Below are 14,390 nucleotides of genomic sequence, written 5' to 3'. Positions count from 1 at the left end.
AATGCAGGGGAAAAGATAAGAAATGTTGGGGAAGGGCAGTTTGCAATTTAAACAGGATGGTCAGGGAAGGCCTTGAAGATAGTGACATCCGAGCAAAGACCTGAAATAAGTGGAAAATTTTTTAATCGTCTCGACATCTCGGGAAACAGCATTCCAGAAAAGAGGAACAGTTGGTGCAAAAGTCCGGGACAAGAGCATGGGTGTGTTCCAGTCATATTTTCATAGCGAGCCTACCCTCAAAACCTCTTCAATTACGAAACCTATCCCCACCCCACCGTTACTCCCTCATCCTGCTCGTGCTTTTTTCCAAGAACTTTTCAATATACAATTCTGCGTTCACTGCGTTTGTTTTCTGCTTTGCGAGAAAGGGCAGGGGCCCTCACTCATCTGTGTAGCCGTAGCTTCCAGCAGTGGGGGATACACAGTAGGTACTCGACAGGCACGTGTGGAGGGGAGGACTGCACTGTCCCAAACTCTAGCGTTGGGGAGACAGCGAGGCCAAGGGAAGGAGCAAAGCACCTCTCGGACCATCAAGGACAGCTTCGCCAACACCGGTACCCTCAACCACCCCGGCCGGATAACCGCCCTCGCGCGTGCGCCGGCCGCGGCCCAGGTCCAGGGGCCCGCCTGATTGGCTGCGGCGGTGCCTCGAAGCGGCGTCGCGCGTGCGCGTTTTCCTAGCGCGGGCTCGAGTGGTGTGTAGCTCTCCGTGGCCCCTGCTGCAGCCCCAGCTCCCGGTCCAGGAAGGCTCGTCCCCCGCTCGGAATGTTCCCGGAACTCAATAACCTTCTCAACACCACTCCTGACAGGGCGGAGCAGGTAAGACGTCGCGCAGTGGGAAGGAGGCGGGCCCGGGAGCGTGGCGGAAGACCTCATCCCCGGATGAAGCACACGCGGACTCGTGGCCACGGGGGCGCCTGGGAGTTGTAGTCCAGGGATGGCCGACTCGGGGACTGGGCTCCGCGCTGGAACCTGCGGAAGGTCGGCGTCTTCCCAAACGCGGTGTGTACCTTCGAAAATGCCTGGGAAGCTCGGCCGACTCTGCATCGGCTTACGTTCACAGACGTGTACCGGGGTGGGGGTAGGGGAGCCCTGTGCGTTGTCACTGGGGTGGGGGACCCGTTGTCAGAGGAGGTTGCCTGAGAGTCGTCGATTCTCCACCCTTCACTTGAGAACAGCTTCTTAACCGCCCCCCGTATCTCTCTGACCCCTCAGTACTCCGCAGTGAACGCTGCTCCTCCTTTTCCTCTTCCTCCTCTTGGCCTTTAATAGTGCTATTCCAAGCCGCTCTCAGCCAGCGTTGGCTTGTATCAAGTCTGCCTGAGGCATAGCAGCCTCGCCACTCTTTTCTCTCCGCTTCTTCCTGCACTTTGTGGCATCTCGAAGTTTTTGACATTTTAATCTAAGGGTTACTTCTTTCAGGAACGTACCTGGTTTATTTTATAAACTTTGTCTTCCTAAGAAAATGGTAAACTCCAGGCAGCCAAGACACCGTGTGTATCGATCAGGCTTGCTTGCTTGCTTATTTATTTATTAATGAAAAATTTTAAATGTTTGTTTACTTTAGAGAGAGAGCCAGAGTGTGAGCAGGGAATTGGCAGAGAGAGAGAGAGAGAGGGAGACACACAGAATCCTAAGCAGGCTCCAGGCTCTGAGCTGTCAGAACAGAGCCAATGCGGGGCTCAAACTCACAGACTGGTAGATCGTGACCTGAGCTGAAGTTGGGTGTTTAACCGACTAAGCCACCCAAGCACCCCTCAGTCAGGGCTTTTTATGACCCCACAGTGTCCGACAAATTATAGTTTTCAGTAGACCCTCGTGGGTTTCAGTTGCTCAAGCCTGAAGATCACTGGGGACCTTGCTAATTACTACTGGCACCTCCAAAATGCTCAGCCCAAGGCCAGAGTGAAGGAATTGAGGGTCAAAGTGGGCGCCAGGAAATGACAGTACTGAAGGCCACCCTCAAGGTCTGATAGTGCGATCTTTCATATTTTATAAGTGAAAAAAAAAGTCACAACAGCACAGAATTGTCGTGTCTGATACCACTAGATTGCGACCTTCCCTATCACTGACAAGGACCTAGAGGTGGCTGGAGCAGGGTAGCCAGCCACTGTGGAGACCATCTTTAGAGGTCTTTCCAGAACCCTCCATGATCAGAGCTCTTCCTGAAGCAGTATCCAGTGCCATTGGGATGAGAATTTTGTTACTGGAGTTCTCTGTCAACAACTACTCTTCCCTCTCTTCCACCCTATTGGACAGATTTAGTATCAGAATTAAAAATAGGGAGGCGCTTGGGTGGCTCGTTTGGTTAAGCCCGACACTCTTGATTTTGGCCCAGGTCACCATCTCACCAATAGTGAGTTCAAGCCCCTTGTTGCGCTCAGTGCTGATAGCTCAAAGCCTGCTTGGAATCCCTTCTCTCTCCCTCTCTTTGCCCCGCCCCTGCTCTCTCTCTCTCTCAAAAACAAATAAACTTAAAAAAAAATAGGACATTGGATCAAATTACTTCTTTGGAGGTGCACTCCAGTCTTAGCAGGCTGTGATTTTTGTTGGAGTCTAATGGTAAAACTTCTGTTGCTCAGGATCTAGGTCTCCCCGAGACTGGTCCCTGAGTTACCTAGGTGAATGAGGAAGAGAAGGGATTTTATTCTCTTTGCCTTGGGAAAGTGGAAGCTGCGATATGCTGGTCCATATTGAGTGACTTTAATAACAATCACTTTAATTGTTGGTTTTTCCATAGTTTTGACTTTTTTTTCTTCTTTCTGGTAGTTTGTGGGGGTATGGGGCGGGGGGATACTGACTCTTTCCAGGGAGTCTAATTTACTTTTTTGTGTTTCTCTTGTAGGGGAAACTGACTCTGCTCTGTGATGACAACACGGATGGCAGCTTCCTTGTGCACCACTTTCTCTCCTTCTACCTCAAAGGTATAGGACTCATTGATGCAACAGAAAAAGAAACCTAAGAATAAAAGCAATGGGAATAGTATTAACTAACTAGGTCTTTGGTGTTTAGGTAGCCAGATGGCTGTTTATTAGGTAACAGGTTATCTTCCCTTCTCCATCCAGTGTGCAGGCACGCTCTCACTGAGCTCCTTGTGTGGCCTCCTGCTTTAGTTGCTCCTCAATCCTTGTGTAACTTGAGGTCTTTGAGCCCCGGACCCATTGACATGTTGCCCTGGCAGTAGATGTTTCCTCAAAAACATGGGAAAACCGCAGGGCCACTGCAATTTACATATGAAAATAGATTGGAAGAAGAAAATAGCTAAATGAAAAAAAGACTCCTTTATCTATGGATTCTCCAGGAGCCCCTACTGAGCCAGGCCAAGATAGAGGGTAGACCTTTGGCACTTAGTCATAATCATTTACAGGTTTGAAAGTTTTTTTCTTTTCCAGATGATGTTATTGTCAGCATTGAAAGAACAAAAGAGGGGCACCTGGGTGGCTAAGTGTCTGGCTACGGCTCAGGTCGTGATCTCACAGTTCATGGGTTTGAGCCCCACATTGGGCTCTGTGCCTACAGCTAGCTCAGAGCCTGGAGCCTGCTTCAGATTCTGTGTCTCCCTCTCTCTCTGACCCTCCACTGCTCATGCTGTCTCTCTCTGTCTCTCAAAAATAAATAAAAAACATAAAACATTTTTTAAAAATGAAAGAACAAGAGAATTTATAGATAAGATATTAGGACTAATTATGTTCAGTAAGGTAGCTAGAGCTTCTTTGTGTCCCCCTTATAACTTCTTGGATATAAGACCAGTTTAAAAAAAAAAAACAGTTGTTATAAAAAAGTTGTATTTCTGTACAAATAGAAAAATGTTATTTAAAAATTTTTTTTTAATGTTTTTTATTTATTTTTGAGAGACAGAGAGAGACAGCGCGAGCAGTGGAGGGTCAGAGAGCGAGGGAGACAGAATCAGAAGCAGGCTCCAGGCTCTGAGCTAGCTGTCCGCACAGAGCCTGACGTGGGGATTGATCATGACCTGAGCTGAAGCCGGACACTTAACCGACTGAGCCACCCAGGCCCCCCGAAAAATGTTATTTTTTAAAAATCACAGTTTATTTACAATAGAACAAAATGAGGTACCTATTAATACACATAACCGAAGAAGTACATCTCAGGATCAATGAAATAGGTATAATTATTATATATGAAAAAAGGGCATCTTAGAATCAAATTGGGAGGGGCGCCTGGGTGGCTCAGTCGGTTAAGCTTCCGACTTCGGCTCAGGTCAGATCTCACGTTCGTGGGTTCGAGCCGAGTGTCAGGCTCTGTGCTGACAGCTGGCTCAGAGCCCGGAGCCTGCTTCCAGTTCTGTGTCTCCTTCTCTCTATGCTCCTCCCCCTCTATGCTCTGTCTCTCTCTGTATCAAAAATAAATAAAACATTAAAAAAAAAAAAAGAATCAAATTGGGGATGTCAGGTTGCAAGGCCTCTTAGGTCTGTAGACCTGCCGCAGGGCTTTATTTTCCAGAGGTAGGAAGTATATGAGACTGATGTAAGTAGAGATTTTATTAAAAATCTGTTTATTTTGTTTTCTAGCTAATTGTAAAGTCTGCTTTGTGGCGCTGATCCAGTCCTTCAGTCACTACAATATCGTGGGACAGAAGTTGGTAAATATTATAGACCTCCATGGTGCAGAGTGTGTGGGTCATGCAGGTGTGAGCAGAGCCAGGGCTGGGCACCCCTGGTGGGGTTGTAGACAACTTAGCAAGGGGGGGACTGAGGAAATCATGGAGTCCTGAAACCCTTATGTGAAAGGCTAAGGCAGCTTCGCTCCCTGTTTTACTCATTTAGAGCTTATAGAACCAAATCAGTGGTTAATTAATCAAACCCAGCTCTGCTGACTCTGGACCAGTTAAGATTTTCTCCTCACTGTGGGCTTTAATCGTAGTCCTGCTGAGTTGGAGACCACATCTTGGTCTGTCACCAAGTTGAGTGCCTCCTACTGTCTCTCCCTAAGTCTACAGCTTAGGACCCAAAGGTGGAGAGAGGTGCTTTCATGACCTGCTCCTTACCTCGTCTCGGCCTGCCCTTCATTTTATCAGATGTAGGCAGGCAAGAATAAGATGGCCAGAGTCTGGCGAACTTTCTGGCCTAGCTTAGCTATCCCCTGTGACCTGTGACCAGGTAGGCTTACTGTTTTTTGTTTGTTAGTTTTGTTTTTGTTTATTTATTATTATTAAAATTTTTAAAAAGTTTTTAAAAATTTATTTTTGAGAGAGAGAGAGAGAGACAGAGCAGGGGAGGGGCAGAGAGAGAAGGACAGAGAGAGAATCCCAATGCGGGGCTCGAACTTACAAACCATGAGATCATGACCTCAGCTGAAACCAGGAGTCAGATGCTTAACCAATTAGGCTGGCTCAGAGAGGGAAAGAACCAGGCCACCCATTCACAGTGACCATTGAAATGCCAGTCTTCCTACTGGGCCACGACACTGCCTGATGTCATTCTCACGGGGAGAAACAAATGGGAGGAGGGTAGACTCTTTCCCATCATTTGCAGAGGAGGAGGTAGTTCCTGTGCTAGAGGTCAGAGCATGAGCTCAGGGCGAGCAGTCATGCCAGGAACACATGTTGCATTCCAGTCTGTGGGGCATGTCCCTGTGGCCCTAGCATCAGTGTGTCTGGATGCGAAAGCTGTGTATTCATGTCCAGATTGGGTGCTTTTTCTGTTACCTTTGAATCGTCATCAGCACAGCAGGAATGGCATACACGGTATTGGGCACGTGAAGTCCATGAGCCTGAGCCTTCATACTCTTGGTGTGTTATTGAACTGCCATTAGTAGACTGGTCATGAGCAAGAGCAAAGGTGAACAGGTGGAGTTCTGCTGGGGTGGCTGTGGAGCTACTGGTGCTGCATAGTGGAGGACACTGGGGTATAAATGAGCAACTGAGACCCGGTCTAGGGGCCTGAGGAGTCTAAAGAGTTCCCTGTGACCTATTTCTGCACAAAAAAGTGGTGAGTTGCAGATTTAGATTGTGTTTGTCCTTGGTGTTTGTTGAAGTGCAGATTCTTGGGCTTGCCCGCAAAGCTTTTGGTTCTGGAGGTTTGGAGTGGCGCTCAGGGATCTGCATGCTAACCTAGGGTCTCACAGAATTCTCAATTGGGTATTTGGTAAAGAGCCATATTAAGAAGTTCTGGTCCAGACGCGCCTGGTGGCTCAGTTGGTTAAGTGTCAGACTCTTGGTTTCAGCTCAGGTCATGCTCTCACGATTTGTGAGACTGAGTCCCGCATCAGGCTCTGCACCCATGGTGTGCAGCCTGCGTGGGATTCATATTCTCCCTCTCCCTCTCCCTCTCCCCCACCCTCCTCCCTCTCTCTGTGCCCCTCCCCTGTTTATGCACCCTCTCAAAATAAGTAGACTTTAAAAAGTTTTTAGAAAATAAATAAATTAATTAATTAATAGAAAACTCTGGTCTAGAGCAGGGCTAGACAGACCACAGCCACTGCCATTTGTTTATGAGTCGCGTGTGGCTGCTCTCACTCCACAGAGTTGAGTATTGCAGTAGATTGTATGGCCTGCAAAGCCTGTCTTGCCCTTTGCAGAACATGTTCGCTGAGCTCTGAGCTAGTGCATCAAGAGCTCGTATTGTCCTAACTCTCATGGGAGCGCTTCCTCAGAGGAAGAGGGAGAGAAGGAGAACGTGCTGGTAATGAGGTCCTCCTGTGTTCTCGGCAGCCTGGCAGCTACAGTCTGAGTTGTTATTTGAAGTCCTCAAAGCACCTCTGAGGTCCGGTGCCACTGATGCGTAAACAAGAGGGTTTGTGAAAGTCAAAGCCAAAATCTGGCCGTTTCTCCTGCACCAGCATTTTTCAGACCTTGGTCATTTTCCCACCATCTTATTGTCATTATTATTGTTTCTAAATGTGCCTAATTTTATAAATTTTATAAATATGTGCATTTATAATACTACTTCAAGTTAAAACCAAGTATTGAGTAGTCCTAAAAATGAACATATAAGCAAAATGTCAGTTTTTAAAAAAGTGATAAATGTAGAGGCTCACCTCAAAACCATGGGGACTATGGGTTGGGAACATGCAGTGGGAAGATGGCCTGGGCCCCATACCAGGTGGACAGGCGTACATTTGCAGGGCTTAGAGTGTGTGCTGTACGCTTTAGTGAGCTGGAGTCCAGCCTCTGCGAGGGGTTCCCCTGCAGGGCACAGTAATTCACTCTCCTCTATGTTGTGTTTAGGGTGTCAGCCTGACTGCGGCCCGGGAGTGTGGGCAGCTTGTGTTTCTAGAAGGTCTTAAGTCTTCGGTGGATGTTTTCTTCCGGGCTCAGGCCGAGCCACACCCCTTGCAGTTCCTCAGGTCAGTCAGCCTGCAGTCCGGCCCAGAAGTGGGCAGATGGGCCCAGACCAGGTTTGCTGGGTGATTCCTCCCGTGTGTGGGTAGGGGGACAGCTGGCTTTCAGAGGTAGTCACTTCTCTGGTGTTCCAGCATTATCAGAAAGCCCTTGGCTCTTACCACAGGCCAGAGGGTATATGGCTGGCCAGAAGCTACAGAAAGTGTTATTTGCGAGGAGTATGGCAGAACAGTATGTTTTTCTAACCCTGGCTCAGTGCCCTAGCACACAACTTTATTCTGTTTTTGGGTTGATACCAGGGATCAGCACACTATGGGCCATGAGCCAGCTGCCTGTTTTTGTAAATAAAGTGTTATTGAAATCCATTTGTTCGCATGTTGTCGCTGCTATTCTGCGGCTCCCACAGCACAGTTAAGTAGTTGAGACAGAGACCATATGACCCACAAGCCTAAGATATTACTGTTGGTCTTTTAAGAAAAAGTTTGTTCATCCTGGTTTGTTATTTTGAGATTTGTTTTCCTGTTTCTTATCTTTTATGAGTGTCAGCCATAAACATAGCTCTGTGCAGACTCCCCACCTGGCTGCTCTTCTTCCTTCACCACGAAGGGGTCCGTACAGGAGCCCTCCCGCTGCCCCCTCTCTCAGATGTGCCTTTTACAGTGGCCGGAAGACAGTGTGGAGCCAGAAGGCCCTGTGCCCCGACGCTGGGTGTGTGATCTCACACACACAGCTTTTAGCATCGCTGAACCTGGGTGGCTTCGTCGGAATGATGGGCCTGCTGACACCTGACCCCGGGCTGTGGGAAGTCATTGTCTTTGCTGTTAGTGCGATGCAGCCCTGGAGTGTGGGCAGCTGCCTGGGTCCTGTGCTCTGCTGCGTTTTGAGCCTCTGTTGCTGGGAAGTGACTGCCAAGGGTGGTCATTGGGGGAGGTGGAGGTAGCTGGGCCAGCTTCTTCAGAAATAGGTGGAATCTGTTAGGTACACAAACAGCCCTTAGACCTTGGCCCCTCACCGCCAGGTCACCTGAATTGCTATTTAGCTTTTTGTACCCATTATGACCTCCTGGGAAGACCTCTCCTGCCTGCCCAATCCAAATTAGTCTTCTGATGCCTTAAGCTCTTGGGTTGAGGGTCTGCATGGTGTCTCTTAAGGGCCCAGGAGGCTGTTTATTTTCGTGTACCCCAGTTTCTAGCACAGTGCTTTGTACCTGCTAGGCCTCAAGGAATATTTGAAGTACAGCTTGCTTGTGTACGCAGGCACGCCTTTTCTTTCCAACCAGATCTTGAACCCCTTAGTGCTGAGGACTGTGAGCCAGTTCTCTGCCTCCCCCTAGCCCTTTCCTGTGGTGCTGCTTGGTCCCAGATAAACATTTGTAGACAGAGCGAACTCTCTGGTGACTCCTGCATAATGTTCCAGGGAGGCCAATACTGAGAACTTGCAGCCACTGTACGAATTTGTGCGGGAGGCTCTGAAGCCCATGGATGATGGAGAGACTGCGTGGAGGTGCCCCGTGCTGCTGGTGGACGACCTTAGTGTGCTGCTGAGCCTGGGCGCGGGGGCGGTGGCTGTGCTGGACTTCATCCATTACTGCAGGGCCACCGTGTGCTGGGAACGAAAGGTACCTGTCCACCGGCTCTCTGTGCTCCCGCCTGTGACCTCCATGGGCCCAGACCGGCCCACACCTCCCTTGCTTGCAGCGATCTTTTTTGTTTATTTGCTTGGGGGTTTGGCTTTACCCTGACAGGGCCATAAATCTCTTGGTCTGCCATCCGTCCCTCCCCTACTTGCCACTGCTAAAAAAATAAAGCCCTCATATTAAAAGGTTGCCCGGTACTGTCTCGAATGGGGCCAGTCATGTGTGGTACTGCTGTAGTCCTAACTCTGCCACCCATTGCCTTGTGTCCTGGGACAAGTCATTATCGCTCTGGGTGTGTTTTGAAGGGCAGCTGAGATATAAACTGCAATAAAATTGTGAGATGCGGGACAAGTATGATACAACTTTTACTGTCACATTATGAGGCAAAAATGGGGATTTTACCATAATAGCTAAACAGTGATGGTAGACCCGCCTATGAAATAGGAATGGCTATGGCGCCTGGCTCGCAGGAACCCAGCTGCAAGAGTTAGTGACATGAAGCTTGCAACACTCCCACACAGCGTCTGGTCCACCGTGGCTGCTCTTCACACAGGGCAGTCAGGCCGAGGGTGCTGGGCGGCGGCTGGGGTGAGATAGTGGAGTCGACCAGGGAGCACATACCCAGCACCACACGCCGAGCACCTCCCGTGTGCAAGAGCCTGCTTGGCAGCTGTGTTTAGGGGAGCTCCTGGGGCTGTGTGGCTACAGTCACGAGGCCAGGAACCAGGTGAGGGGGAGAGAATGGGAGGAGGAGGGAGTGGAAGGGGCATGGCTCAGCGACAGTGAATTGGCCACAGTGCCTGCAGCTTAGCCTGCTCTGGGGCCCACTACCACCCTTGTTTGGTAAAAATAGCTCTTTTAGCTGAAAAAGCAAAATGGGAATAGTTTAAAAAAAAAAACAAATAGCATAAAGAGTACTTTAGTAAAAAGTAATGATCTCCTTCCTAATATGTGGATTCTGGAGAGTGCATTCAATTATGAACATGTTTTATGTGTGTGTATCTCTCTGCATTTTTTGTCACGTTAACGGTAGCCTGCCTTGCACACTGTGTGGTACGTTTTTCTCATTTCATAACACACAGTGTATTTTGGTATCCATTACCCAAAACCAAAACAGACAGATCTGCTTCATTGTTTTTAACAATTGGACAGTATTCCTTTGAAAGGACTTGATATTCAAGGTATCCCCTTCAGTGGGTTGGCCTTCCCCTCCGGTTCTGGTTGGCTAACTCCTACTTGCCCATCTGACCCAGCTCAGGTGTGCACATCTCCTCACCCTCTCCTCTGGGCAAGACACGATGCCTCTTCCCTGAGCTCCCCTAGCCCCCTGTGCTCTTCTTTCTCCTGGCTCTGTATCCTGTGTTGTCAGTATCTTCCCATCTCCAGGGCCCACACTGCTCCCTTATCCTCACTGTGGAGTGTGACACATGCTGTGCTCTCAGGAGCTGCTGACTGAATGAATGGGTGCCCAACAGAAAGGTGGTGCTTTTTGCTAACGTTTTGTCCAGGCTGAGCTGAGCTTGGTTTAGGAGGGACTGAGCTGGCAGTATAGGTTGGATGTGCTGGTGAGACTGTCCCGCAGGTGGTTGGAATTAGGGTCCTAGAGCACAGCAAGGGTCCTTCCATGGAGGCGATGGTTGCAGCAGCAGCCAGGCTGCTCTGGGCGAAGACATGCAGGGGAGTGGAGTGGAGGCACTCCCATTGCCCATTGCTCCCTGGTGGCCCCGGCCTGGAGGAAAGGTTTTCATCTTAGATCTCTATTGCAGGGAAACATAGTGGCCCTGGTGCACGACAGTGGAGACACCGAAGATGAGGAGAACAACATCCTTTTGAATGGCCTTAGTCACCAGAGCCACCTGATCCTGCGGGCCGAGGGGCTGGCTACTGGCTTCTGCAAGGACGTGCATGGGCAGGTGCGCTTGGGCTCACCGGGCATGGCTGCCCACCTCTGTGCCTGAGTCTGGACTGTGTGTGGGATAGTGTCGGACTCTGGGGTGTTTCTTCGGTGGAAGGAAAACCTCAGAAGTTACGAGAATGCAAGTCAGAATCTGTTCCAGATGGTGCTTTCCTCATGCACTTGTGCAAGTGTTCCATGGCGGTCCCATTTGTGACCAAAGTGGAGCACCCAAAAGGGAGACCACCTTTTGGAACAGAATGCAGGGGCCCTGCTATGAATGCCTCTGCAGGAGCACAGCAGACTTTGTATACTCAAGTCAGTGCTGCTCCTTTTATTTTTTTGTTTTATTTTTATTCATTCATTTGTTTAATGTTTATTTATTTTGAGAGAGTATGTGTATGCAGATGAGGGGCAGAGAGAGAGAGGGGGAGAGAGCAAATCCCAAGTAGGCTCCTCACTGTCAGCATGGAGCCCAATGTGGGGCTCAAACTCACAACCTTGAGATCATGACCTGAGCTGAAGTCAGACACTTAACCAACTGAGCCACCCAGGCGCCCCAGTGCTGTTCCTTTTAAAATACAAATGTGGGGGTGTCAGGATGGCTGAGTGGGCTAAGGTGCCAGACTAAAATACAAATGTGGGGGCACATGGGTGGCTCAGTTGGTTAAGCATACAACTTCAGCTCAGGTCAAGATCTCACAGTTAGTGAGTTCAAGCTCCAGGAGCCTGCTTCAGATTCTGTGTCTCCCTTTCTCTCTGCCCCTTCCCTGCTTATGCTTGCTCGCTCTCTCTTGCTCTCTCTCTCTCTCTCTCTCTCTCTCTCTCTCAAAATTAAACATTACAAAAAATTTAGAAATAAATAAATAAAATACAAATGTGGGGGACCATATGCATGGCTGGAGTTGTTGCTGCCCCCACTGTTGCCTCTGACCAGAATATTTGAGAACTCAGACAGAAGCCGAGATTCCTACCTTAGAGGAAGTCCTGGTTCTACCTGTCCCAAGGGGCTACGGTCTGAAACTTTTTTTTTAAGTATATTTATTTTGAGAGAGAGAGAAAATGCAAGCAGGGGAGGGGCAGAGACAGAGGGAGAGAGAGAATCCTAAGCAGGCTCTATGCTATCAGCACAGACCCCAATGTAGGACTCCATTCCATGAACCACGAGATCACGACCTGAGCCAAAATCCAGAGTTAGACGCTTAACTGACTGAGCCACCCAGGTGCCCCTGGAACTTCTCTTTTGGAATCATCTCCCAAAACTCCCATGGCTTCCAGGTTAACTTGATGTTGACCACTCTTGGCCCATTTAGGGGTGGGTGGGAGTTTTGGCCCAGAGTCATTCCGGGGGAGGTGTAGAAAATAAAACAAAGGAGCATGCTCAAATGCTGTGTTGGTGGTGTCCATATTCACAGCCTGAGGAGAGGGTCCTGCCAGGTGGCTGGTGGACTGGCTCTGAGGCCAGTCCCCGTGAGCATTCTGGCATGTTTGGCATTGAGATATCATCAGAATAAATGTCTAGTCTTCCTGAGCCTCTGAATCGAATGTACTGATTTTACTGAGTTGATTTTCTCAGTATTGTAGCCAACAGATACAAAACCATGCATAGAAAAAAGAGCAAAAGGGAACACATAAAAATACTTAGATGGTTTTTCTCTGGGTGGCTTTTTTTTTCTGTTTCTTTTTCTTTCACACATCTTGTAATGAGCAAATATCACTACTGTAATGAAGAGAAACCTTTCATCCTAGTTAGTTGGTAACAGGCTATGTTTTCGAAGCCAGCCCCTGGCTGCGTGGCACATGACTGTGACCTCAACTTAGTGGCCTCAGTGGCAGGTTACAGAGGAGGCAGGTAGGGTGCACAATGGAGCAGGTACTTAGGGGCTGCTTCTCATTCTTCTTGTTGTCACTGTAGCTACGGATCCTCTGGAGGACACCGTCACAGCCCACAGCCCAGTGGGATCGGAGCCTCACTTACCAGTACAAGATCCAGGACAAGAGCGTGTCGTTTTTTGCCAAAGGAATGTCTCCTGCTGTTCTGTGACCTGATTGAGGGGCCAGTGTACCTTGGACTGTTTTCAGATGTGAAAGATCAAGCAACGAGTAGGAATGGGTCTGCCGCCTTTGCAGTGGTGTCTCAGCCTGGATTGGCAGCCCCATGGTGCCCAGCCCGCTGGAGCGGCGCTGCGATGGTACTCCTCTGTCCCCCTGGGCCCTGTTCAGGAAGCACTTAAGGAGTCACAGCCCGGCCTCTGCTGAGAGAGAGAGAGGTCACGTGTTGACACCAGGTGAAAGTCATCCCAGGAGCCTTTCATTAAATACACTTTAGCCTCAACTGCCCGATTTTGGCCGTTGTGCCTTTCAGAGCCAGAGCAGGTGTGAATGTGCCAGCCAGGGGGACGGTCCTAGACGGCAGGCCTCGAGGGGACAACCTGGGTAATTATGGCTGTGGTGATGGCCTCCTGTGGTACGTCATGGCTTCCTCATGATGGATTGTCTCATTTAATTTTCACCTTCTTCCAGCAAAGGTATTTTCCCTTCAGTCCAAGTAAGAAAACCAGCTTAAAGAGGTTTGGAAGGCCGCTCACGGTTGTAGAGCTGTAGGTGGGGGAGCCTGACTCTGAAGTCCACGCCTGCGGACTGACCCTCATAGAAACCGGGGGCAGGCTCCCCATCCCGTCCACGGCCTCACTTCCTCCTGGGTGTGTGGTCCCTGGCCCAGGTGCTCATGAAACCACGGCCTCGGACTCCTGAGGCTTCCTGGCCGTGGTGAGAGGGGCCCGGAGGGATGGGGCCGTGGCCCGTTGCTGCCTCCTTCACCTGCAGAGACTGAAGAGGTGAGCTCCTGCCCCCGCGTCCGCAGATCCAGCTGGCCACGCTCAGCCCATCGGTCACTACCGTCTCTTTCTCTACATTTTGTTGTACCACAATGAATTTGACTTTAAAAATAAATAAAATGAAAAAAAAAAAAACACTGCAGGGACTAAGAACATTTCATACCTGTTGTTTATTTGTAACTTTTTCACATTTTATAGTCTTCATAAGAGGGAACAATTTATCACTCCTCCCCTCAGATCAGACGATTGTGTTGGTTATCCCACTGATAACCAGTAATAGTAGCTGCTTTTCTTCCCCAAATATTGCAGGCCAGATAGAATATTTGGAAACTGTGAGTGTAAGTAACTTAAGAGAAAGTGGTTACTGAAGAATCTAAAGATTTCTTTTTATTAATAAATACTTCAGTATTGATGTCAGCTTCATATGAGCTACAGTTCTGAATGGACAAGGCACCACAGAACATTTCTTAAGATATGAATGTTGCTGTGCTGTTTCTCCACTTAATTTATAAATGAGTTTACTAAATTTTTAATGTTTAATGCCTCTTGAACATATTATAGTGTCATTCTGATTTGCTTAGCTATTCTCTGAGTGTGTAGGTTCTGGGTTTCATAATTATAAATTATGTTGTTATGAATTTCATATACTATACCTATTTTGAGGTGAGGGCAAATACTTGTGTCCTTAGAACATTCATTCATTCACTCAACAAATACTGA

General features: G+C 48.8%; 1 protein-coding gene across 1 annotated transcript; it reads left to right on the top strand.

Moving 5' to 3' along the window:
• Positions 1–665: 665 nt before the first annotated feature.
• ELP6 (elongator acetyltransferase complex subunit 6) lies at positions 666–13,832 on the top strand. The gene is made up of 7 exons (XM_029918753.1): positions 666–819; positions 2,846–2,924; positions 4,533–4,603; positions 7,190–7,308; positions 8,720–8,921; positions 10,706–10,852; positions 12,749–13,832. The coding sequence occupies exons 1-7, from the start codon at positions 766–768 to the stop codon at positions 12,875–12,877; spliced, it is 801 nt and encodes a 266-aa protein (XP_029774613.1). The 5' UTR covers positions 666–765; the 3' UTR covers positions 12,878–13,832.
• Positions 13,833–14,390: the final 558 nt, after the last annotated feature.

Source organism: Suricata suricatta, chromosome 12, assembly GCF_006229205.1.
Source record: "Suricata suricatta isolate VVHF042 chromosome 12, meerkat_22Aug2017_6uvM2_HiC, whole genome shotgun sequence".
NCBI lineage: Eukaryota > Metazoa > Chordata > Mammalia > Carnivora > Herpestidae > Suricata > Suricata suricatta.
This window is presented reverse-complemented; position numbering and strand designations above follow the sequence as displayed.

Coding starts and splice junctions, on each gene's coding strand:
- ELP6 (XM_029918753.1), top strand. CDS start 766: ATGTTCCCGGAACTCAATAACCTTCTCAACACCACTCCTGACAGGGCG. Junction 820..2,845: donor CTCCTGACAGGGCGGAGCAG/GTAAGACGTCGC, acceptor TTTCTCTTGTAG/GGGAAACTGACTCTGCTCTG. Junction 8,922..10,705: donor CCGTGTGCTGGGAACGAAAG/GTACCTGTCCAC, acceptor TCTCTATTGCAG/GGAAACATAGTGGCCCTGGT.